Source organism: Crassostrea angulata, chromosome 1, assembly GCF_025612915.1.
Source record: "Crassostrea angulata isolate pt1a10 chromosome 1, ASM2561291v2, whole genome shotgun sequence".
Lineage (NCBI taxonomy): Eukaryota > Metazoa > Mollusca > Bivalvia > Ostreida > Ostreidae > Magallana > Magallana angulata.
Genome location: NC_069111.1, coordinates 29,544,917 through 29,571,876, shown reverse-complemented (window position 1 = coordinate 29,571,876; position 26,960 = coordinate 29,544,917). Strand labels below are relative to the sequence as shown.

General features: G+C 32.8%; 1 protein-coding gene across 15 annotated transcripts in view; it reads left to right on the top strand.

The window, feature by feature from the left end:
• The window catches only part of LOC128174531 (diacylglycerol kinase beta-like), a 56,614-nt gene extending 32,002 nt beyond the window's left edge, over positions 1-24,612 (top strand). For 10 of the 15 annotated variants that reach the window (XM_052845672.1, XM_052844125.1, XM_052844896.1 and 7 more), the window contains 20 exons: positions 320-394; positions 1,464-1,583; positions 2,204-2,330; positions 2,909-2,997; positions 3,955-3,966; positions 6,325-6,441; positions 7,304-7,402; positions 9,026-9,094; positions 9,892-9,915; positions 11,864-11,955; positions 12,107-12,181; positions 12,587-12,762; positions 13,040-13,209; positions 13,687-13,751; positions 13,965-14,055; positions 14,400-14,613; positions 20,534-20,654; positions 20,811-20,871; positions 20,966-21,062; positions 21,175-24,612. In XM_052845672.1, coding sequence (XP_052701632.1) covers positions 320-394; positions 1,464-1,583; positions 2,204-2,330; positions 2,909-2,997; positions 3,955-3,966; positions 6,325-6,441; positions 7,304-7,402; positions 9,026-9,094; positions 9,892-9,915; positions 11,864-11,955; positions 12,107-12,181; positions 12,587-12,762; positions 13,040-13,209; positions 13,687-13,751; positions 13,965-14,055; positions 14,400-14,613; positions 20,534-20,654; positions 20,811-20,871; positions 20,966-21,055 — 1,887 coding nt within the window. In that variant the 3' untranslated portion in view covers positions 21,056-21,062; positions 21,175-24,612. The remainder of the gene's footprint in view (positions 1-319; positions 395-1,463; positions 1,584-2,203; positions 2,331-2,908; positions 2,998-3,954; positions 3,967-6,324; positions 6,442-7,303; positions 7,403-9,025; positions 9,095-9,891; positions 9,916-11,863; positions 11,956-12,106; positions 12,182-12,586; positions 12,763-13,039; positions 13,210-13,686; positions 13,752-13,964; positions 14,056-14,399; positions 14,614-20,533; positions 20,655-20,810; positions 20,872-20,965; positions 21,063-21,174) is intronic. The other 5 variants (XM_052847908.1, XM_052841013.1, XM_052850854.1 and 2 more) reach the window with 3 other exon arrangements.
• Positions 24,613-26,960: the final 2,348 nt, after the last annotated feature.

The following is a 26,960-nucleotide window of genomic DNA, read 5'->3' as shown; positions in this document are numbered from 1 at the left end:
TATTGGTCTTTAACTCCTAAGTAATGAATTCATTAAAAATTTTCAGCAAAGCATAAAATTTATTGAATATTAAATTTTTTTTTTTAATATATATTTTTTAGACGAAAAATAAGAAACTAGTCAATCTACTGTCTATTGCTTACATTTTTAGGATTTAAAATAAAGGATGGGGGGGTTATAATGATAAAATTTTGTTGCTGTGTTTAATCTATTTTATATGACATTGTGTGGGTTTTCAAGGGCCCAGTAAGGGGCATTGAAAATGAACAGTATGGATTGAGTGTACTTGTGGCAATATGTCTCTGATTTCTTCCAACAGGAACTAGATTGCATAGTGAATCAAATGATGTCGGTAGCAGAAAACTTAGGCTGGGACGTTAGTGAACTAAAACCTGTAAGTATATTACATGTATCATGGTCTTTTGGTAAAAAATATTATCTACTGTAATTAGTCTGAGTTCTTATCAGCTAGAAGATGGTCAGTTGGATAGATTGTGTTGAAACATTTATGAATGTAACATATGTTGGTGAGTATGATGGATAAAGTAAGCTCTAATTAAAGGAAAAACATATTTTGAGTGACCGTGTATTTGTGCTCCGGACATTTTCTTTGGCTAATTTAAAAAAAGATGTGTTAGGATGCAATGACAATGTCTTCCAAAGTTATCCATGCAGACAGAGTCAGCGAAACAAAAAATGCCAAAAATGTTTGATAATCTGCAGCAACTTACAATGTAGTAGAAAAATTAAGCAATTTAAGTGAAGCTCAAGGCACAAAGAGACTTCCAAAATTCTTGACTTCTAATACATGTACATGTATATATATTTTAAATTTCCATGTTTGCATACAACTGCATGGTTATTATATATTGAAGCCCACATTGTGTTTACAGTACTGCATGCAGAAGTGCATATATAGAGTCTGTGGTTAAAGGATTTGAGATATTGAGGGTAAAAAAAAAATTGGAGTTGGGACTTCAAATTCACTTTGATATGCTATTTTAAGATGCTGAAGTTCAGTTGCATGTGATGCATTGATGAGCAGCTTGTTAAGATAGCTAATATTGGAGCACCAATCGAGCAACAATCAAGGACTTGCAGTTGCTATGATTTTAGTAACAGCTTGGCATTTAATGGCTTTATGTATCCTTGATATTGGTGACACAGAAATAGTCTGTTTTCTGCATGTTGATGCAGGGCGTTGTTGTTTGTGATAATATATATATATATATATATATATATATATAAGTCAGTACACAGCAGTTTATCACCCACATAGTTGTATGGAAATTACAAAATTAACCACACACATCTGTTTCATTTTTATATATTTATGAATTTTATCTAAATGTAGATATCTAGATCCTTGACATATATATCTCTAAAAATAAGATACGTTTCAATACGCAGAACACAAATTTACTATTTTATTTCATATTTGCATAATATTAATGTTATTACAGATTCTACAAGACTTGTTGAAGGAGATAGACTATGACTCTGACGGTACTGTATCACTGGAGGAGTGGAAGAGGGGGGGCCTGACCACCATTCCACTGCTAGTCTTGCTGGGCCTCGACACCGTAAGTCAAGCACACCGGAAGATACTGTCAAACCAAGTAAAATTCACAATGACTTGGTTTTGCTATATACTAAGCTGTGATAAACTTGTTCAAGAAGATAAATTTTTCAAGTACTAAGCCAATGGTTATGAATTTAAAAAATAAAGAGCAGGTTCGGAGCAAGTAATTTTTGAAACAACAAACTCATGGTGAACCTGGCAAAAATTTTCTCATATATAAAAATATGTTGATTAACAGTGGTCAGATTGAGATCCTCTTATATAGTCATGTATACAGATATAACTGCATCACATGAAATTTGCATAAATTTGAAAAGAAAAAATACATCTTTTAAAAAATTTCAAACAAATGTCTTTCTGAGTTCATAATGCATAAAAATAATTTACATTCACTCGAATTTGCAACTGATTTATGCAATTATTGTAATATTTATGTTAATTCTCAAGACTATTGTATGTGTGCTATTTTCATACGGAGCACAGTTCCTCTTACTGTTGTATGAATAATCAATTTTAGCCATAACAGTTTTTTATGTTTAACTAATTATTCAAATATTTTTTCATCAAAGTTAAAATTATGTTAGTGGGATACCAGTAAATTTTGATATAATTTGTTTGTAGAATGTCAAAGATGATGGAACACACACATGGAGATTAAAGCATTTTAACTACAAATTAAAACCAGCATACTGTAATCTCTGTCTCAACCTCCTGGTGGGGCTTGGCAAACAGGGACTGTGTTGTACATGTAAGTAGGGGGGAAACAGGGACTGTGTTGTACATGTAAGTAAGGGGAAACAGGGACTGTGTTGTACATGTAAGTGAGGGCAAGCAGGGACTGTGTTGTACATGTAAGTGAGGGCAAGCAGGGGCTGTGTTGTACATGTAAGTAGGGGGGATACAGGGACTGTGTTGTACATGTAAGTAAGGGGAAATAGGGACTGTGTTGTACATGTAAGTAAGGGGAAACAGGGACTGTGTTGTACATGTAAGTAAGGGGAAACAGGAACTGTTTGTACATGTAAGTAAGGGGAAGCAGGGGCTGTGTTGTACATGTAAGTAATGGATTTAGGTAAATAAATACATGTAAGAAAGGCTGGGTTTTGGGAACAGTTTTGCTCTATACATGTAAACAAAGGTAGGGCTTTCGAATCATGAACTGCCATACATGTAAATGGATGTGTTCTGCTTGTCCACCAGATGCTTTATGTGGTTTATATTTTGTTTATAAGGAAGAAAAAATGATGGAGGATTGTATAATAGCCATTGAATTTTTGTATTTTTCTATTAAGACAAGTATTCTAAGAACACTTATCTATTTGACAGTCTGTAAATACACAGTGCATGAGAGATGTGTACAGAGGGCGCCAGCGTGCTGTATAACGACGTACGTCAAATCTAAGAGAACCCCTCAGGTATGTCACGCCACTGACAGACACAGCCAATCACACAGATATACAAATATCTTAGCAACCATGCACTTGCTACTTATGTAGGGGAGTTTTACCATAGAATCTCATTTGTGTTATATTCATATTAATAGAAAATATTTATAACCATGAATTTGAGGCATTGTTTTACTACTTGATGCATTCAACACTGAAAAAACTTTGTTTAACCTCTTGGTGGAGAGCTATCAAAAAAGAATATGGATTTTAAGTGCAAACTTTTATGTTTATATTCATTAAGGATATCTGCCATGCCTATAACACAAGTGATGTAGTTACAAATTCTTTCAATCATCCTGCCTTCTCATCAAATTAAAAATCTGTTCACACACAGTACTTATTTTCCGTAGGATTTTAAAATCACAACTCATAACTACTTAGTACTTTTTTTTTCTTTTCAAAATATTAATTATTTTAATTACAAGCATGTATGCTAGTACATGTATGCTAGACAAAAGGCAATGTATTTTGTGCTTTTGGAACAGCTAGACTGTGTTTCTCTAACATCATTCAGTTTAAGTGTTCTGTGCCAGCTAGCTGCCTCTCTATTATTGACTTCTCCATTATAAATGATTTTCTGTTGATAACTTCACTTTCTACATGTAATCCATGTAGTGAATTTACTTATCATATGCAGGTACTCTCAAGGTCATTTATCGGTTGTTTCTTAGAATCAATTAAATCAATACAGGTTTTTTTTCTATGAATGTTTGATCCATAGAAGTAGCTTATATTGATATGATGAAGAAGTTGAGAAATGTGGTGCATATTTTGATAAATGATAGTGAAGCCTACTGGTATTTTAGTTATATAGAAGAGAGAAACAACTCATATCTGGTCCTTGATTTGGTACTTGCCTTGTGCTTTTGTTTTGAATCTACTTGATCATATTGCCATTAACTTACACCTCCTTCGTTACCACAGGATCGCCCACAGGTAAATTCACTCGCTCTAGTTCAGCAAATCATAGATTAATGCATTTATCATTACATTTTTATCTTTGGTTGAGAATATTATTTTTTCTTCTTGAATGCCTTGCTTTTGGTTTTTTTCTGTGGAAATATATAAATGTATTTATATACACATCAATGTTGTGGTTTTGGGATGAGGTTACTGGTAGTTAAAAACCAATGCTTGGAAACAGTCAATTGAAGTTTTAGAAGTGTGAATTTTTCGGTTACCTTGCTGTTTCAATATCATGTAGATACTGTAAACCTACTTTTATTCGCAATGTCTTTATTTCGCGATTTTCTTTAGATAAACTGGTTTGCGATGACTAATGTTAGTGAACTAACCTTATTCAGACCCAACAAAATGACAAGGCCTGGTTTTGTGGCAAGAAATATTCGCGACAAAGAGGCTCTCGCTAACCACACAAAAATTTCTCGCACGCAAATAAAAATTTGGTTTACAGTATCTTTTGCATGATATATCTGTGCCATGAACCTATGAAAAAGTAACAAATCAGTGTTTTATAAATTGAAAACTCTCATTGATATGAAGAAGATGTATGTGTGTGTTTTAAAATAGTTTTATACATGAAACATATTAAGCTGAATAGGCTAAAAAATGATTGGGAATTCTTTTAGAGGGTTGCAGAGATAAAATTTGGATCAAATGAAGTCAGACTGTTGAAGAGATAGAATTTGGATCAAATGAATTCCTTTTTATCTCGAACTCATTTGTAAATTCTAGAAATATATTTAGATTGAGATAATCTTATGACTGGGAACAGCAAGTTACCATAAAATGACTAAATGACTTTGAATCCTTTGTGACAGGTTGCTGTGCCAGAGTAAAAAATAGAAGCTTAAAAATTGTAAACTTAGATGAAAATTGATGTGTATAAAACAGGTCATAATAAAATACAGAGCATCAAACTTATCCAATTTCATGCCTTTCGATTTTTTTGTCTACTGCATCCCTATCACTTTCATGGTGAAGGACTTTCACTCGCAAACTCTTTTGATGCATTTAGAATTATACAAAAACCTAATTTTTCATATACATGTATACAGATGCAAAGAAATGCATTTTAATAAAAACCAGTATTCTGAGTAAGTAATTTGTGAAAACTAAATCATATTTTGATCAGTTTAAAGAAATTGTTAAATCATTTCGTAAATTTATTGTAAAAATCATTTTAACCATGCATTGCTGCAGTAAATGAATACTGCAAAACCCATAGAGTTTAGCTGTAATCATGTTTTCATGCATATTGTGCTGTACTTATTAACTGCCAATTAAAGTACTAAATTAATCCTTACATGTATATGCTGTTAAAAGAAATACTAATTAGTTGAAAGGGGATGTCTAAGCCAGATTTTGAGTGCATTAATTTACGAGCATTTTACAATACATGTTAGAGTAATTTTTAGAAGTTCTTCTTGTTTTAAAAGTTTGTAAGACCTCATGTCAAGTTATTATATTATCAATTGTTTTTGTTTTATTCAATTTTGTAGTTAATAGCATGAGATATGTACAATGAATTATTTGATTTTCAATTTTAAGAGAACACATAACGCTTGGTTTTGGAACTTTTCTTTAGTTTCTTCTCCCTTTCTTTCAATCATCATTGATATGAGTATTTTCACTAACATCTATAGTGACACAATAATTTTGATATAAGCTTTTTTTAATGCACTTCAGTTTTCAAAAGGTTGCATAAAATATCCCATTGCATACCATTACATTAAGAAAAAAAAGAGAATGCATCAATCCCAGGCCATGGGCAAATATTGTGCATAACTGGTGAAGGGTATCTTGGACTGTTTATCATTTCTTTGTTATAATATGTTGTGTAAGGATCCCTGGAGATTCAGATAAATAAATAAAATATTTCAATATGATAATAACTATTAAAGATTTGATTTTTATTTCTGCCAGATAATTGTGATGAAAAATTTTGTAATGTCATATGCAAGTTAGGTAAAAAAGAAAATGTCTGTGAAATGTTTGTGATTTAAAATGAAAAATTAAGTAATTGAAATATTTCATCACCAGAGAGAGAGAGAGAGAGAGAGAGAGAGAGAGAGAGAGAATATTTTCAAAACAGCAGAGAAAGACATAAAAGCTTAAAAGACTATAATAATGTATCATTACTTACTGTATTAAGCAACAAAGATAGAAGAGCGTTTAAGACTTAAATTATTCATATTTAGTCATGCCTTACACATAGCCGATTGATTTTAACTTAATTGATCTATCTAATAAGACATGCAAGCTTTATAAATACTTCCACCTCTAAATGGATGAAAGTCTGAATTTTGAGTCTGATTTGTTTCTGTTTTGCAGACACTGAACCATCACTGGGTGGAAGGCAACTGTCCGGGGCGGTGTGACAAGTGTAAAAAATCCATCAAGACGTACAACGGGTTAACAGGCGTGCACTGTCGATGGTGTCATATATCTGTAAGTATACGGGGGAATCATTTTTATTTGTGGGGGTCGGTGTTCATGGGTAGCCAAGGTTTTCCTGCTTTGTGGGGACGTAATTTCATTGATAGTGTAAATGGGAAAATCTTAATAAATATGAAAAAGTGATTGTATATAGGTTCATGGGGATGTAAATTCATGGACAAGAGTTATTCACGAAACCCACGAACATTGGTCCCCAAGGAACAATGGTGATTCCACAGTACATGCAAGAGAATTGGCATTGCTGTACCCATTTTGCTCTCTCTCATTGAATATGTCATCTGACAATAAGTGACAAGCATTAGTATTTAACTAAGGGTCAAACTGTGTTAAGAATATGTAATACTTTTCTACTACATATACAGATGGTTCCTTTGAAGTCTGTTTCTTTTAAATCATTTGTTTAATGAGTTTCTATTTAACAATCGACGCACCCGAGATCTCGCTACTAGGTAAACATGGTTGTCATAAGGCGAGTTTTTTAAAACGATGACATTCCAAGGCGAAGGATGGCCGTTGTGAACCATTGAAAGGAAAACAAAGTTAGCAGAGTTAGGGTAAACTATATGTTTAATTAATAAATCCAATTTTTTAGGCGGTTGAATGCTTTTAAAGTCGGATATAATTCTCGAAGCGAGCGACACAAAAACGGCGGCGTAAATCGGAGGTTTTTACAACGCTTGGAACTGTAGCTCTCTGGTTTGTCTATCCGAATTTTTTCAACCAGAGAGCTACAGATCTGCAGCTAACCCATTTTAAAAGTTTTGTATATACTTCTTAGCATTTCAAGTTAACAGTAGTAATTTCATACTTTTTATTTGACGTTAAAAGAGTATTGTTTTATGATGTCTTGTAGTTACATAACAAATGCACATCACAAGTGAAGCCCGAGTGTGATTTGGGAGAATTCCGAGAACACACCCTCCCCCCAACGTCCATCTGCCCAGCAGTGCTGGTAAGTGCTATAGTAACGGAGGTTACAAATGATGAAATAAATACGTACTTTACATATTCCAGTAGGGTCAGCTGTGAATCAAACGAATTGTAAAGTTTTTGGTAGATAAACTTTACAATGAGTTTTAATTTATATCATGTAGATGCCAGCTATAATGTTAATATTATTCATCAAAATGATGTAAACTTTGTATTTTTCATTAGATATGGAGTTTATTTTCACAACATACACACATTTGATATACATGTGTACCGTATTTTTCGGGGCATATGTCGATGTGGGGCATAGGCCGAATTGCTAATTTTTAGACAAAGTTCAAGAAAAATCCTTAGACTAGCCTAATTGGGGGATAAGCCGATTTTCAATCGATGATTACTATAGTGAAAGTATGACCGCTGATTAAAAAAGTCACCGTATTAGGTATATACTTTCAGAATAACGATGTAGAAAGTCAAAAGAGTAATTAAAGTTATTAAATTTGCTTAACATATATATTTCAAGCAATTTTTAAAAATTAATCTGTGTTTTGTGGTTGTTTGGTCTCTTCCGTATTTGTCCGTGTATCGTTGTGTATCGTAATTTTACATAGTGTAAATTTAATTGCAACACCAACCTCCGTGGTTCTGTCTGGTAAGTAAGCTAAGTATAATATTTTACCAAACCTTTTATATTTTATTAATACCTTATTGCTAAATCTCATTTAATCAAGTTATACTTTGAAAGCTACTTGTAAATATGGGGTATGGCGTCCATTAGCTCAACACGTGGTTTCATATTCAAATAGAGTTATCCCCCGTAATCGCTATGAATGAGAAAACGAAATACCAAACATAAAATATTTAATTTGTGTTCTTTCCATTAATTAATTAAATAGTGACTTGTCGTTATGCAGAGAAGTTGTAATGTTAAAAACACAGTTAATGCAATGAAGTGTAACAGTGTAAACTAGGCTACGTGCCCCCAGGCTGTGTTTTAGTCACGGGTTTCACACCTTTGTATATACACACGACACCAGAATACCGTTATTTCATCCAACAGAAAATTAATTGTAAAAACACATAGCATTTGATTTATTCTACACCCAAGACCAGTGATTCCTAAGAACGCAGACATGAAGAATTCACCAAAATTCCGTCATATTACATTCTACCTGGTTTCGTTTTCTTTTTTACTACACAATATTAGTTTCCAGGGTTCATACACGAACGTGGGAAAAAATTCTTTTGATTGGGATTGTAAAGAAATACCTTGTACAGTACTGTAAATTTTATTACTCACGATGTCATTACAAAAATTATCAATGGGACAACTATCGAACAATAGTTCAAACGGATGAAAAAAAACCAACCCTCATAATAAATTGCTACAACAGTACAACGGATAAAAACAGTGGATTTTATATTTTACTGTTAATTTTTTTTAACTTTGAGTCTAAGAATAGCCGATCCCGGGGGATAGGCCGGGGCTCGCTTATCGGAGGAAAAAAATACCGGTCTATGCCCCGAAAAATACGGTATTTTTGTGTTAGATGTATTTTAATTGTCAGTTGACAAGAAAAAAGCAGAATGTTCAACCTAGTAAATAAGATCACGATGAATTTTCCAATACAAGCATTCATTGCAGGGTCCGCGATCAGGAAAAAATGAGAAGAAGGAACTACAGCGAGCAGACTCGGCAACTTTTGATTGCTCGGTGAGTTCACACCAAGGAATTAATATATATCCTCCATGTAATTCTGTTGTATTTTTATATTGTATTTGATATAATTTTTAAACAAATGAAGAGGCAAAACAACCTTAATTTTCTCATCTTCAGTATTCTCTTCCAAGTTGAATCTTTTTTGTAGAGATCATAGCATTTATTTATAATACTATATAAAATAATCAATGTCTATGAGATTTTGAAAAACAGGAATTCACAGGAAAAGTTCTTCTGAAAAACAAAAATCATTACAAGGGGAAATAACTTGACTTTATCCTATCTGTCTCATGTCTTATTTATTAATACAATGTAGATACATTTGGCTGATTTATAGAGAAGACTTGGTTGTTTTTGCTCTCTGATTCTAGAGGAGAAGGTCAACACTTATAATTTGCCTCTATATTACTTATAATGTATTGTATTTTGGGTTTACATGTATACTTACATGCATGTTAATGTTGTCTGTTGATCTGAATGAGCATGTGGTATGGTCTCCTCGTGCATTTTTAGCAGAAATCACACAGATTTAATGATTCTGACATTTCTTCTAAACAATGCTTTGGTGTTTTAAAACGACATCTTTTGGAAAAAGCTGGGGGTGGGTACATCATTATTGTGTTTTAATTGTAAGTCATATATTCTAAATTTTAACATATTATCATTTGATATATGAAAACAACATGATACTAGGTATTACAGTGTATACTTTAATATAGGAAAGTTAGTGATGATAGAGAGAGATCGAGAGAAAAAGATATTTTAAAAAATGTTATTTTTTATATTTTTAGAAATTAAGCCAAAGTATTTATGTTGTAAGTGAATGCTTTGTGTGAAATAATTGCACAGTTCTATCATTGAACTCTGATATTAAATCTAACTCTTGTTTACAGTTGTCTTTCTTGAGTCTGCTCAGGCTTTATACTAACTGAACCTTTGTTTGCTTTTCCTCTAGCTATAACTTCCATTTACAATTTTGGATAATATTGCTTAATAATGCGCTATTAATTTGATTGGCTCAGAAAAAATTATGTTGATTTAATGTATCATCCAAATATGTATCAATCAATGCTTTACAATATGAATTTAAATTAAGTTACTTATATGGGAATGAATTTAGTTTTATTTTTTGTTCTTAAAAAGTTATGGTAGAAATTAAAAGGAATGAGTAAAGTAGTAATTGATTAACTTATATAGCTAGGTAGTACATGGTTGACATATGGCTGTTTACAAACCTGAATATGCCTTATCTAACCTAGTTTACGCTCTAAAAAATGGGTATAAGTATTAGATTTATTTGGAACTTTTTATTTGAAAAATATTCTATTATAGTGAAGAAATTAAGTTTCCACTTTAAACTTATGTATACAAATCTGCAACCCCACTTCTTTTTAATAGCTTATGTTACATATAACACTCAATCAAGTTAAAAATTATAGAAATCCCCAAGTTACCTATATATTTATACCTTTTCAATATATCCACTCTTTGTATGACATGCCTGGTTATAACTGTGGATGGCAAGATGTTTCAGACATTAACTCCTTTGATAATTTTTACATGCATATATCCTTGCTATATATACTGACATGCAAAAGAAATGCAGCATTTGCAGGGGGAAAATGACACTTTTAGAATGAAAATGAATTGTGAATAATTATTAAATTGGTTGGTTGATTTTCATCACATATGACTTGTTGGATGTCATAATCTGAATGAGATGGTGTTACAAGAGTGCCCCAGATGTATATACAGATGCACCATATCAACTACAAAGGCTAATTCAATTTTTAACCAGGTTTTCCAATGGAAAATCCGATAATTGAAATGGTTAAAATGGCGGGCGGGTGAGCTGGCAGGCGGGCGGCTGCCAAAAGGGTACCCTCACTGTAGGGGTAACTCCTCCTACAGTTTTCAAGATAGGAAGTTGTTCGTTTGCAGATTAATTGTTCATGTATTAGTAAGAGGGGTGCGTATTGCTAGGATTTTGATTTCTGATAATTTATGAAAAAAATACCAGCTTTTGAACTTAGTCATTTTTTGGCAAAATATTGCATATAGGGTACCCACATTGTACAGATAACTCCTCCTACAGTTTTCAAGATAGGAAGTTGTTCTTTTCAGATCAATTGTACATATATTAGAAGTGTGCATATTGCTAGGATTTTGATTTTTGACTATTTATGAAGACAATACCAGCTTTTGAACTTAGTCGTTTTTTTTGCAAAATATTGCATATAGGGTACTCTATTTCACTGGATATGGTAGGTAGTGTTTATTAATTCAGGGTTAATTGACATGGATTATGGATACTGTTCACATAAAAGAAAACCTGGTATGCTGTCACATTGACAGCTTTTCACTTGTTTAGGATGTTTCTTAATACTTACATGTATTATTCTCTTTCTAATATTCAAAGACATTTACTTAACGTAATACATGTACCAATATATTAAATGTTAATCAAGCTTTTCAATTTTTTTCTTTGAGAAAAAGCATTATATTATAAATATAATTAAATGTATTTTGATGTTTCTTTAACAGTTGAATGAGGGAATTTTTTTTAACACTTACATATGTATACAGCATGCATAAAATTTAAATATTTTGTTTCAATATTGCATGAAAATGATTGTTTTATATGCAAAGCATCTTGCTTTCAAAACTGCATTATTTTAACGATTCCAGTGCCACTGATCGAGTCAAATTTGATGATATTGATAATATACTGCATCCATTGCTAATTTTTGGTGTGTTTTGTAGGGTCAGAGTTCATTTCAAATCACCCCTGTGCCAGGATCTCATCCACTGCTAGTGTTTGTGAATCCCAAGAGTGGGGGAAAACAGGGAGCCAAGTATGTACCTCCTAACGCAAAAGATCATTTTTCACAGAATCAAGAAACTAGCTATGACTATAGAGTTTGATTATTATTGAATTTTTAGGTTTTGCTATCTGGTTTTGTTTCGTAGAATTGATATCAATATGTTTATTGTTTAATACTACAGATTAATAAGAAAATTCCAGTATCTTCTGAATCCACGCCAAGTGTATGATATGATCAAGCATGGGCCAACTCAAGGGTATGTTTGTCAAGAATATTGTGTACAGAGTTATTTTTGCCCCATGTTTTTTTCGCCATTGTACACTCGCAAATAGTTTTGCTCCATCTTGAATGTTCCCAGACACAGTTGTGTTAAAAGAGAGTTTCTTTTCCTAATTTTGGAAAGTGAAATTGTGGAATCTTAACAGATTTGAATGTTATTTACTCTATACATTTACTTCTTATTAAAATAGCTACAGGTACTATTAGATCTTAAAATTGACAGATCGATAATCTTGTATTATTCAAAAAACCAAAATGAAATAATTTATCACTTGTACTGATGGAGATTTAATGACAATGCATGTTGATTTTAAAAACTTGGAAAAGTTGGTGAGAGTTAAAATGACAATAATTGATGAAGACTTTGAAATTTTTTTTTCAGGTTGCAGTTCTTCAAAGATGTGCCCGGTGCCCGTATCTTGGTGTGTGGGGGAGATGGAACGGTGGGCTGGCTGATCGATGCCATGGACAAACTGGGTATGGTGGAGCGACCCCCTGTAGCTGTCCTACCGCTGGGGACAGGGAATGACCTAGCAAGATGTCTGCGATGGGGAGGAGGTAATATATGATATGTATTTTGTGCAAAAGGCATTGATATTGTCAGCTTTCTGAAATACATATACATGGATTGTCAGTTGTTATCATCAAAGTTGATAAAAGAGGTTGCTAAGAGGATGTTTTATTATATTTAGTAGCAGTATGGAGTTGTTAAAAGTCTATTTTCATTGACACAGAAATATTTGGACTGTTAACTGGAATTATTTCTTAGAAATAGTATTGAATGATTGATTATTGCCCTATCAGTTGGTAAATTATCATGGTTTTCAAATCTTAGGTTATGATGGTGAAAATCCAACAAAGATCCTCCAGAAGGTATCACAGAGTGCGAAGATAATGATGGACAGGTGGAAGATTGAGTTCAGTAAGCCGGAGGAGGGAGAGGAGGAAGAGGAAGGAGACCCCATTCCATGCAATATCATCAATAACTACTTTTCCATTGGTGTTGTAAGTATTACATGAATGGGCTGAACCACAGTATTAAATTTCTGTGTAATTGTTTATACGTATGTAGGAATAGGTTTACTCAAGATGCATTTTGTAAAATGAACTTCTAGGAAAATGTTGATTAAAATCATCCTAGAAGATACTTCCTACAAATTTAGAAGAAAAAAATGCATATGACCATCCAGCAATTGCACTAGTTTGTTTACACAGAGACTTTAACCCTACCAAAACAACATACATCAATAAGTGATATGATGTTGTTTCCTTACGTACAAGACTTCTCGCATGTTTTTCTTTACTTTTTCACCTCATAAAAGTATTCTGCTTATTTTATGGACAGAAACTTTGTAAATATGAATGGGAATTTAGGTATTATTTTGTGTCTGTCATATGAAGAATTGAGAAGAATTGTCTTTCCTTACTTGAAATTTTGACGAAGTTCAGACGAAATTTTTGAGTTGTCTTTCTTGGTTTTAGGATGCTTCCATAGCTCATAGATTCCATCTCATGCGAGAAAAACATCCAGAAAAGTTCAACAGCAGGTGGGATTTTTTGGTTTAAATTAATTGGTATCTGGATTGCATAATTTGCTTGGTAAATTTTTTTTCTTAATTATGTAATTTTATTTTTGGCTAAATGTTTTGGATGGATTGCATTTAATTTGATACGTACATGAACAATCATGCTGGGTCGGTGTACTTGTGATGTTTGAGATGTAATTAAACTTTGAAGTTCTTTCTAATTTTTTTTAACAGAATGAAAAACAAGATGTGGTATTTTGAATTTTATACCTCAGAGACATTATCAGCCACATGTAAAAATCTCCACGAAGAGATTGACATAATGGTGAGCATAACGTTAGATTACTTGTAGTCTGAACTTTGTTTTGATATTTTGAGGTAAATAATGACATTTTTTACCCATTTGAATTAAATTACATATATTTTATTGCTATGATAATTCTATTATTCTTTAATATAAAAAGTTACAGTTGAAATAGCTAGAAGGCAAATGATCAGATTGTTCAATTAAAAATAATTTTTTGCACAAAAGTATGATTCACAACATGGAGATGTAATTGTAAAAAACAGTGATGTTTTTGGGGGGTACAAAAAACTACTAGCTGGTATTTTTAGGTGCATTTGACTTTATTAATCTAAGCTTAATTTTGTTGATTTTTTTTTTGTCAGTGTGATGGATACGCCTTGGATCTAGCCAACGGTCCAAGGTTAGAGGGTATAGCACTTCTAAATATTCCAAGCATATACGGCGGTACCAATCTATGGGGAGACAACCCCAGCCAGAAGAAGCGCAGGAAAGCCCAGAAGGCCGCCAAGAAAGACAAAGACCGGGAATTCTCCACCAGCAGCATGTCCTCAGCAGAACTCTCTATCGCCGTGCAGGGTAGGTGTCCTCAATAGCAAACAAAATTATGCTCTCCAATAATACCCAATTTCTTTCATGTTGTATTTTATTTTTTACAATGGTGTCTAGAACTGTCCATTGCCCATCAGGGTATGTGGGCCTCATTCACAAACAAATTTATTTTTATTATCTCCATCAACAGTCATGTACTTCCACAGGGTCAGTATCCTAAGTCACACAAGTTTTATACTTGACATATCTATACTTTATATATTTAGCCTTTATCCACAGAAGAGAGGTGGATGAAGGCTATGCCTGCCCATGTCTCAAAAGAGAATAACTTTTTTTTAACTCCCAAATTTTTGCAATGGTGTCCATGCAGGCAATCTTTATCCCCATGTGTGACTTGTAGCAGAAGGAATAAGGCATCATTTTTGTGTATTTGAGTGTTTTTGAGTGTCTGTAAATGAAGCATAATGTCATTTATGCAAATTAAATTATTTTTGAGAGAGAGAAAAATTGATACATTGAATCTGTGTTTTAAATCTTTGATGTACATTTGATATTTTGATAGCACAATTTACTTAAAAGAGAGAAAAACTGGAAACGCTGAAAAATAATGTGACTGATCAGAAATTGTGATGAAAAATTGAGGATCTTGAATGTGTGATACCTGGTTCTCCTTATATAAGTAAAGTGCCTTATTCTAGATGCATGGTTTCATGTTGAAATAAAAAAAGACCCCAGTATCATTAGCTATAAAGTCTCAATAAGTGCAACAATAGTCTGTAGATCCCTGCTTTTTCTTGAAATGTGATTTCCAAGAGAGTTGTTTTTGTCGCTTGTTGTGTTACATAACTGGATTACGTAACAAAGTGAAAATCAAAGACATTGCTTGATTCTGAGGAAAATTCTTTTTCTTCCTGTTGCCAAAAGTGTGTAAATTTTGATCCCCACAAGTCTTACACTCCCAGACGATGAAGAGTTATGCCCGCTAGCTAGGGTCCCCCCTCTCCCTAAGTGGACGGTAGTAATGAATTGTCATCTGACTCTTGTTTGAATTTTGACTCGATTCAATTAATGGTGGAGAGGAGAAGCTATGGGGACCTCATTTACTGTATCTATTAGCTCGGCTGTTCCTAACTTGACTTCTTATTGTGGGCAAGTTAATTGGAGCCGTGTCTATTACTATGATTTACAAATCTCAAAAAATCGCACACGGGAGGAAGCATTTTGTCACAGGCCTAGCACAAACTATCAGCGTTTAAGCTGTTCATCAAAAATAATTTTGCCGCCGTTCTATAATAATCATCACATCGCTATGGTAACAATTTTTTTTAATTGAGAAAGCTCTGTTTGGGCCTGACAAGCTCCTAAATAGAACTATAAACAATTTGTCATTTTGACATGAAAGTCGTTATAAAATGTAATAAAAATCTGCAGGGTTTCGGCTCTCCATACTGTACCTGCATGGTTTGCGGTTTTTTTTGTATTGATTTCATGCAGTCCTGATGATCTGACACAGTGCATCATTCAGCCGGTGTTTTCTCTTTTTCTCTCTTTCCTTAATCTATCCCTATTCTGTCTCTTGTCTTTCTTACATTCTCTCTCTCTCTCTCTCTCTCTCTCTCTCTCTCTCTCTCTCTCTCAACTTTCATAAACAAAGTATGAAATAAACATGACGTACCCTTACTTTATATTTGCGACAAACTATTATAAAGACCATGTCCTTTTTCAAAGGTAATATCCTGGAGTTCTTAAAATAATATTTAATCAATGTCATTAGTCATTTTTTTTATTTCTTTAAAAAAAAAATAAAAAAGATGTTTCAGAAGTTTCTGAATCGAGGCTTTGTCAATATCACACAATATCTCGACCAAAAACCAATATTACAATTTTATATTGTATTAAATTTCTGATACAGAGGAAAAAAAGAACGAGGCTCTTTTCGTGCAAATTAAGTGTAATTCCCTGACAATCACTCGCTATTTGAAGATCAATTTTCTGGGGAAATATGAGTGTCGTTTACTTCTTCACCAGTTTATGAATTACCAATAACATGAAATTTTATCAATGCCATTTTCTTTTTTAAAAGATGAAAATTGCTTATAATAATGGCTTGAGCATGTAGTTAGTGAAAGACGGCCACCAAGTTATTAAAGGAAAGTGAAATGTCATGAAAAGATAAGATTTATTTTTTTGCTCCTTCTTATACTTTTGATAATCAAATGCTCAATCCTTCTGCACTTTAAGTTTTGAGAACTGCATTCAAAATAATGATCTTGACATTTGCAGTGTTTAAACAGCTTTATAATCAGAGTCAACACAATTGCTTTTGGATCACTATAATTTAAAGCTCAAGTCTTTTTTTTTTTGAAGTGGACTTGCATACATTGTATTAACATATTTACATGGTCATATTACAAGATCAGTCCACAGTATTTTTGAAAATTGCTTCAACAAAATGACTTTGATTAATTGTTAGATTTGAAAGAGTTAAGAGGTGTACACTGTACTGGTACTGTACCAGTTATCGGCTAAGACCAGTTATCGGCTAAACTGAGAGTTCGGGTTTATAGCACGGGACAATCCAAGATTTTTTAATTCAGTCGTCTTTTTCGAATAAAGAAAAGTAGGTTTGCTTGAAAACTTTCTCGAATATGTTTTATACATGAGCTTAAACAATCATTGTTTACCGCTGATTTTACATCTTTGCACTTTCAGCAGTGGGGAAAATGACGTAACAAGTTAAAAATAGAATATTACCTCTTTGTGATACGTTATTATATCCCTTCTTTGATTTGACATATAATATCAATACATATTACATGTATAAACAAAAGGAATTCATTACCTTCTGAGAGATGCGTAGCGCAGTTGAACGCCTGATTGCACAATTATGTATTGAATAGTGTACGATTTGGTGAATTACCGCATGATAATAAACGAATAATTTTATGAGTTTTGTTTATAATGTATCACAACCCAGATTACTTTAGTCTGACCCCATAAGGGACATAATTCAAATATCATTTAGCAGAGTATAAAATCAACCTGTTACAGGGATTTTACTATGTTATTATCACGAAGCCGATAACTGGTACAGTAGATCTAGAAAACTCGGCAATTTCAGGCCCTGATAAAAATCACAAAACAAGATGTTTGCTATTCTAAAAAATGATTTAAACTAACAGATTGATAAATAAGGAGTTCATAATTTAACGTATGGCAATTTTTTACCAAAAATATCAAGAAATAAGAAAATACGAAAAGAAAACATTAAATTTTAGCCGATAACTGGTACAGTGCCAGTATATGTACTAGTAATTTTGTGAAATTTTTTGGGAAAAAAAAATAAATTTTCTTGTTGTCTTACGAAAACATTTTTAATTTGTTTAATCCACTAAGCCCATACAGAAAATTAACATGATCAAGAGTATTCCTTTCAAATGTGTGTGATTAAATTGTAGTACATGTATTTCATGAATTATTTATGATATTTTCATTAAAAAAAAGAAAATGATCTTTGCATATGCTTGCAAGGAAAGCACAAAACCAAAGCTTAAAAAAAAATTGTTTTGTAAACACGTATGCAGTTTACAAGCATTTGATATGTACTTTGCGCTGTTTTAATTTATGCGCAAACCTATATAATAAAAAATAAATCACCAGAGTTAAATAACAAGTACTAATAACCTCAAATGGCAATTGTTCTGTTCATTCACTTTTATTAGGATAGTAGGAGTAAATGACTTTCCTGCTATTAAAAACACATAAAAGTATTGGCTTTTCTCGACCATGCAGGTATTAAATTCGCCTGAAAATGATCTTGTTAATCACTCTTGTTTTCTTGACACACGATCAGATGATTATCAGGTCTAATTTTTATTTTCAACTAAACGTTTCCTGCAAAATAAAAAGCCTCAGCCACTTATATGTTGCAATTAGGGGGTAATACCTTAGCTAATTTGAATATACTTCGATCTCACCAATTACAATAGAGAGTCTCTCTCCCATTACCTTGGCTCCATTCGGTTTAAATGCATGGAGTTAAGATTCTAATGGTGCATTTTTTTCCCCTGTTATAAATCTGTATTGACAAAATTAATATTCTTGGTGTATTTTTTTTTTTTCGAGAGAGGAAAAATGCCTTTTACTTGTGAAGATTATCGCCGCAATTATGGCCACATGAATAAAAAGTCGCCATGCATTCCCATCTTAAATGTGATTTGCCGTGGATTTGAACAATGGCTAGCTTTATTTACACCGTATTTAATCTCCTCATTTGCATACATTGATACGAGTATGGGGGTAATTATCATTGGTGAAAAAAAAGTTGAAATGTGAAAACCAATGAATAGAGAGAGAGAACATAAAAAAGATCAAACGGGGGGCATTGTTTCTACACCGTTAATACTATTATGGGTTGATCATAAGGCGTAAGATAAATCAAGTATGTTGATAAAGAAGAAATACAGGAAAACAGGCAATGATATGTATATTGGGGGAGAAAATGGCACATAAAAAAGAGAAAATTAAGATATATTTGTTTGAACTTAGTTGCCTTTCTTGTTTTGATAATTCATGGCTACTTGTTAGGTCAAGTAGATTTTACTCTAGTCAAAACTTTAACATTTTTTTATTTTTGGGGGTGGGGGGGGTGGTATTTAAGTAGGAGGAAATAAAATTGGTTATTGGAAAAGAAAATGATGGAGTTTAAGATAAGTTGAGCCAATTTCAGTTACAGGATGCTTTATTTATTTTCATGATCCTTTTAATCAGGCATTTTTTTTTTTTTTCAAAATGCAATGTTGTATGTATTATTGTTCAGCAAAAAGCAAACTTGAGAATGTATATAGTTGTCATTTAAATGGTACCATAGTTGATAATTCCAATTAACATATAAAGTAAAAAAAAAAGATTAACAAGTGTCCTGCTTCTGATTCTGCAGTACAGATCACAGGGAATTGACATTTTCCTCGATTTTTTCCTCTCTATTTCAATATATGAAGTCATCCGCGAGAGAACAAGCACTGTAATCCCATTTGATGATCCACATGCTCCCACAGACATTCCACAAAAAATGACAGATCCCTAACGTGATTAAGATCTTAACTTTTTTTGCCTTTGACAAGAGTTCTATGTTTAATATTGTTTTCTGTCATAAATGTTCATCGTCGGAAGTTAATATATCAAGTCTCCTGGTGTGATAGGAAGTCAATAAATAAACCCACTGTTTCAGAAATGATTTTTAGCAAGGAATATATCATTGCCTCGTAAGAAGCCATTTTCCCGTCCATGAAGCCGTTAGGAAAAGAGCGAGAAAAAAACTCAATAAAAATTGACAGTGTTTCTAAATTTGATTCATGTTCAATGATGTATGCAATTAATAAAAATTGTGTTTTAATCGTTTGCCTTGAATAGAAATAGAAATGTTGAAGTAACAAATGAATTAGATGCACTGTTACTCTTGAAGTTGAAAAAAAAATTGAAAATACATTTGCATTATTGTCAGTAAACATAGACCAAATATTTTTCTATGAAAATCATTTGTTAAGAAATGGAAACTCATTGCGCCTGGTAGTGCTTAAATGCTGATTTAGAAATTAGACCAAAATTTAAAATACTCTGAAAAATAAGTAAGAGAAAGACTGCTCAAATCTATTGAATTTTAGAAATTTTTTACAGGTAGTTCTTGTAACTTGTTACATGTAATTAAATGTTTTTTTGAAACGTGTGTGTTTTGTTTAGTTTTTATTTTTGCTTTTTCAGGGGAAAGGATGGGGGAGGGGGGGGGGTTATATATATGATATCTTTCATCAGAAAGATTTTTCACAAAATGACACTGCATCCATATCCATATATTTAAAATGAAATTTGTTATAGGCATATAGGTACCTAAAGGAAATGTTATTTAAAACCAGCTAACTCTTAAAGGTGGATTTTTTCTATCTTACAGATGTTGGAGACAGCATGATAGAGGTGGTTGGGCTAGAAAACAGTATGCACATGGGTCAGGTGTATGCCGGTCTGCGGGCCTCAGGGAGGCGCCTCGCCCAGTGCACACAGGTTGTGATCAGGTGAGTCAAGGTGGACAAGGATTTTGCAACTGCTTTGACCTCAACTGATGTAATTAGAAGTTAATAGGATTTTCTTGGTTTGTTGGTGTTAAAATTTATGGGGGTTTTGGAGGGTTTTTTACCACTGCATCCTTAGCCATCCTATATATATTACAGGACTAGAAAAAGGTTCCCCATGCAGATAGATGGTGAACCATGGTTACAGCCACCCTGTACTGTGAGTAATTACATGCAACTTTTATTGATAATTTTTTTAAGGTTATTATCTTTACACAAAATTTATAGAATATGCCATTTATGTTTCATTTTAGATAAATATTACACATAAAAACCAAGTACCTATGCTCATGGGACCCCTTTCCACGAAAAAGTCATCCATTTTCAAGATCTTCAAAAAGTAACGGCATTGTAAGTATAGTTGTATCGGTTATCATATTAATTGCATATATGTACCAGGTATAAAGTTTGATGAAGTTATAAATCTGTGAAGTCTTAATAGCATTGACTTCTTCTTTTACAGATCACAGAAAAAAAGAAACAAAACGCAATCAATGGCAGCAGACTACACAAATTACTAAAACTTTACCCCTTAACAAGATGTTGGACTATGGGAGACCTAGTGCTACGTTTCTAATATACTGCCTCACACGATGACTCTGTACAATGTAATGGAACTACCCTGTATCTCATCTTCATGTCTGCATCATCAGGTGCAGATGACCCGTGTTTCTGTGAATCTTGAGGACTTGTTTGTTTTTTTATTCTGTTGAGTAGAGAGATGTGCTAGCACACCATATTGTTGGTCCATTCCGGAAACAAGATATATTATCAGCAGGAAGTAGTTATATTTTATCATGTGGTCAGATCAGAAATTTTTTCTCTTAAATTTTTTTTTTTTTCAGTATTTCATTTCATTCTTTTAAGTTTTACTTGTATGTGCCATCATATCATGGCTGTTTACCTCATGGTCAATAGGAAATCAGGCAGAGGAAATGCTGGCTAAACCAAAAAGGGAGACAACTCATTGAAAAACCCTATCAACCGTCATATCTATACATAATCTGTGTGGGTTCTCGATACATAGTAAGTGTATTGGGACTGTTTCCTCCATCAGTAGTGAAGACAATGCCCCATTGTTTTTTGTTGCACTTGTTTTTTTCAAAGCTGGTGTATATTCTAGAATCAGCTCTGTATCAGCGATGCATGGAATTGCTCAATTTGTGTTGTGTGACTTTTCACAACAACACTTTTTTTTATTTTCGACTTTTATTTAAAAAAAAAATTATTTAAGAATATTAGAGGTGCTCTTTCTGTTGTACAATTTTTCTTCACTTGTCAAAATCTTAGCAAAATTATTTTGCTCACTTAAATGCTTATGGGTAAACAAAATATATGGAAATCAATTGTGGTTAAAAAGAAAATGAAGACACAATGATACAAATGATTTAGCTATATTGTGGTCTAGGTTGATTGGACAAATATCAGAAGTACTGATTACTGTTTTAAAAAAAGGAAGAAAATGGAAAAAAAGAATCAAGCATAATATAATGTACACTGTTGCAAGTAAATGCAACTTGTGCGCTAACTTTTGTTTTTCATATTTTTTTTCTGACATTTTAATGGGGTCATATAACCACATTGTTTTAACACATGTACATGCAGGTCTTCTTGTAATTGCTGGCAATTGCAGTGTAAATCATGTACGTGACAAAAACAGAAAAGAAAATAACTTTCTTAAAAAGTCGTGTGTAGTATCTGAGATACGCTACGAATTTTTTTTCCAATTTTTATTCTCTCTTCTTTGATCAACTAATTTTTTTTTTTATTTTGAAAATGAACAAGCACAAAAGAAGGACAGCAAAATACATTGCATTGACTTTAGGTTATTATTTCGTTTACGATTAGGGAAATCTTGATTTAATACTGACCATTGTTGATTAGATTTGATTTTAGATGTGAAATGAATTTTATATACATGTTTAGTTAGGATATTGTCTTCCGTCATTCCAAACAGCATTTGATATTTGATGACTAGAGTTCAAGTGTTCGTGTTTCGTACAAAATACATTATTGCTCGCCTGAAGATTTTGAACTGGTGTCTTGAGGCATTGTATTTTGCTTAGGGAAAAAAGTCTTGCCTGTTTAGTTGCTATAATTTTTTATATATATTTAAATATATATGGAAGAATTTAGACTGAGTCATATTCGCAGGATGATAATGTGTTTGTCATTAAGACCAAAGATCAAATATGAATTATATTTTCTTGTTCTGAGTTTTAAAGCATTATCATGTTAATATATGGTAAGAAAATGCAGTTTTTGTAAATTTTGAAAACATTAAGCATTTTGGATTTCCTCGAGGTTAGCATGATCTTTTAATAATGATTTAAATAAAAAACACAAGTTCATCAGAATCTGTTTGGGTAACTGAATATATATTCTTCCAAGTTCATGTTAGTTGATGGAATGTATATATAAAAGTCCTTTTTATAATGTTAACTTTTTATCTTTTTAAACTTAAATATTGTATTTTTTTCTAAAATGGTTCTAGCTTTTTGGTCCTGTCTTTGTTAAATAACCTATTATGGTCGCAACTGTTTGTAAAAATTACCACAGTAAAAGTTTTAAAATTTATATACATGTAGTATAACTTTTCATGTTGACTAACATTATTAATGTGTAAATTTTAATGAGATTAATCTGTGTTACCTGAATTACAAATATAGAATTTAACCTTTAAAGAAGAGATTTTAGACAATTGTAAAGAACATCTCATTTGGCAACACTAATACGGTGAAACCTTGGGTATTTTGAAAAGATTCTTTTCAGTTGAATAAAATGCTTTAGATGTCAGTTTGTTAACTCAATCAGATGTGTACTAATTGAATGTAGTTCAGATATAAGATTTTTTTTAAGTAAAAAGTTAAACGATGTTAGAATTTGATCGAAAATCATCCATATGCATTGAAGTAACAAGCGTTGATTGTTGAAATGGTACATTGTATTAGAAAGATCGCGTTGAAATTGTAATGGTGAAAAAATAAAAATAAATTTTATAGAAAACGGAAAACGACTCAATATGATGAGAGACTGTGAGTGTTTACATACATCACCTCGCTAATACGTCTTCTAAATGTTGTCTGTGTAATTTCAAAATCCAAACTTATTGGTGGTGCTTATAACATACATATATTATATACATGTACAAACACAGCATTTTTTTTTTACAACATTCATGATTCTATTATACCCTGCATAGAGAGAGAGAGATAAAAAAAAATTGTTCAAACATGTCTGCGTTGAATTAAGAAGTGAACCGATTGATTGTTGATATTTATACCGTCATATTTCTGTTCTTTTTATGTATGATTTCAGTGACACCAAGATGCTTGTGACTGGTTTTTCTTTCTCTCTTTCTTCTTCTGTGTGTGCGAGTTGAACAAGATGCTAGTTAGTTATATTTTTATTGTTGAGAATTTAGTCTGACTTTGTTGGGTTTTCTTCATAAAATGGCAAATACCAAAATGTCTTAATTTTTATATAATCATACAAATGTGCTCACCCAGTCTATTGTGTTTGTGTGTGGTTTTTTTTAAATGAGTATAAAATAAAAATATTAACTTTGTTTTTTTTTTTAAATCTCTGTTCATAATATCACGTGTGTGATGAGACTAATACATTATGCTTAACTATCTGTTTGATTTGTTTTATTTTCTGTAATTTAATATATAATTATATAAATGTATTGGATGTTAAATTACAGATTTGGTCTCTGCTTTGGAGATACTAGTAGTACAAGAGATCTCGCGAAGATAGGAAGAGAAAAACAAAGCATTTGTATAAGTGTTCGTTGTTTTATTATATATCATCATAGAATATATATCTATATATATTTTACTCGGTAATGTTAACATATTGAATTCCTTCGTTACCAAATAAATATTTCACGAGTCTGTTACTGAAGCGTTCTTTTATTCTGCCAACATATATGTACATGTATGTGTACATCTCTCTCGCCGTTCCTGCTATTTATGGATTTCGGGGGGGGGGGGGGTCTCTTTTGGGTGATGATGGTATAAAACCTACTGACAACCAAGTAGATGGTTGCTTAAAAAAATTTCAATGCGCTGATTTATTTTTATTTTTTTTACAAATTGAAGTTTAGCTTTGCAACAAAATTATTTTTACAATAAAGTCATGTTTTTTCACTGAAAAAAAAAATTATAACGTCTTCTGTATGTCTACCAAATTTTAAATTTCCTGAATTATCTTCAAACAAACCAAAATTCTTTTCTTATGCAACAAGTGGATTTCAAAGTGGTTCTGGTGATAGGAATTCCTGCTCCACTGGTCGGGGTCGAGTCTGTCCGCAGACAGCATGGAGCTGGGGTAGAACTCCCTGGATAAGATAGAATCAGTGTCGACACATTCCGCTCATAGCAGGTCTCTGACTCCCAGGGACATGCATCTCAGTTTCACGGAGCTCCAGTGGCACGCGTACGATGTTTACCCGAGATAGCCTCACTGGGGAAAGATTTAGAATAGGATTAACAGAGATTTGAATGCGTCCAACACATTATAAAGGTATCAAGCGCCGAGTCGACCGCAAAGAAACTAGAAGGCAGACGACTAATAGTCGTTTGATTTTTGAGGCGATGGGGATGGAATGGAATTCGTCAGTTGTTCATAGAGGGGATTCTTGGTGACACACTGAAGCGCGTTCTTTCCCCTCTAGGAGGTTCACAGTATAGACACCAATTCTCCTCTGTTCGCTAGGTATAAAGTAAATCCCATGTAATCCCCCCAAAAATCTTCTAATCAACTTATTCGAATTGGATAGACCCGAGACTGAAATAAAGAAAGACACAAAATTGTGATTAAGTGTTTCAAATACGATGATATGAAAACGATTTGATTCACGTCTGTCTTCTCTGATAATTTTGTTGAGATAGGAAACAAAATAAAGTGAAAACAAATTCCCATTGTTATATCAAAACAGTGGAGCTAATTAAGAGGCTCTTGATTGAAATTCCTTTCAAATGATGTCACCTTCGCGCGAAACATACCCCAGGTTCGGTCGCTAAAAGCAGAAGTCAACTTCTCGAAATGATACGCTTGTTGTCTGTCCAAGTTATGAAAACGGCGGAGAAATCGCACACCTAATAGAGAAACACCTTCTCCGTCTGAGTGCTGTTGCTCTAACAGTCTCATCGTTTTCGTGAGAATTTGGAATACACCTAACATTTAAAAGTGTCGTTGCCTCGTGGCCTGACTTTATTATGCATCTGCAAGTATGTTTGCAACAAAACACAAATAGAGAGCTCGGCGGAAATGTTATTGTGTGGCTGTACACAGGGTAAAAGGCGACCATTTAAAACCTCAAATCTAAATACCCCGATTCTAAACATTGTTGGACAAGAACGACATTTTTTTCTGTCAAAGTTTTTACCATTAGTCTCTCAGGATAATGGGCATATCTTTTGGCCTCTATCTGTAACAGAACGATGGAGTTTAGACCTTTGTTAGTAACATTTCTATTGCATACCTATATTATCATCAATCCGTTTGATTTTGCAATCGAAGAATGCTATTTACAACTATGTAAAAATCTTCAGTATATGTAGTTCTTTAGAAATGGAATAACATGTATTATAGTCATCTTCCCAAGTCAAGGAAACCATTGACCTATGAGGATGGTATTATATTTTGTTTTATATGCATGTACTCTTTATAATATTCTCATAGCTATGTTATTCATTGCAATGAGAGTTTTGTTATTTATTTTCTGTGTAACTATGCAGATACTTTCTCTCAAGCATTGCAACCTCGTAGAACATACATTAACCATACATTAATTATTAATGTATCAATGTATAAGACAACAAATTAAAAGAATTCAATTCAAACCATAGACAAAAAACAATTACTAAACATATAAGCGAATAAAAACAAAACTGTGCGACTTTTTTTGTCCAAACCCCCCCCCCCCCCCCCCCATCTTTTAAAAAGGGGAGAAAAAGATTATTATTTTTTATACCCCGGAAGAGGCTGGGAATCTATTGCACATTTCGCTGCCATGAAATGACTGTCCCTCTCTGTATGGTGTGTGGTATTATTGATTCCATTGTCCTGTCAACGTCTCGGTAGTTTTGTTCACCTGTCAGCAAGAAATAATTTACTCTTGTAACATCTTGGTCGTAATGTTCGAGGAGACTGACTGTTCCTCACCCAAGTTATGCGTGAACTTGTGTGACTTGTTTGACTTTCATGACAACTCGAGAGTTGGAGCGATTTTGCAAACTATAG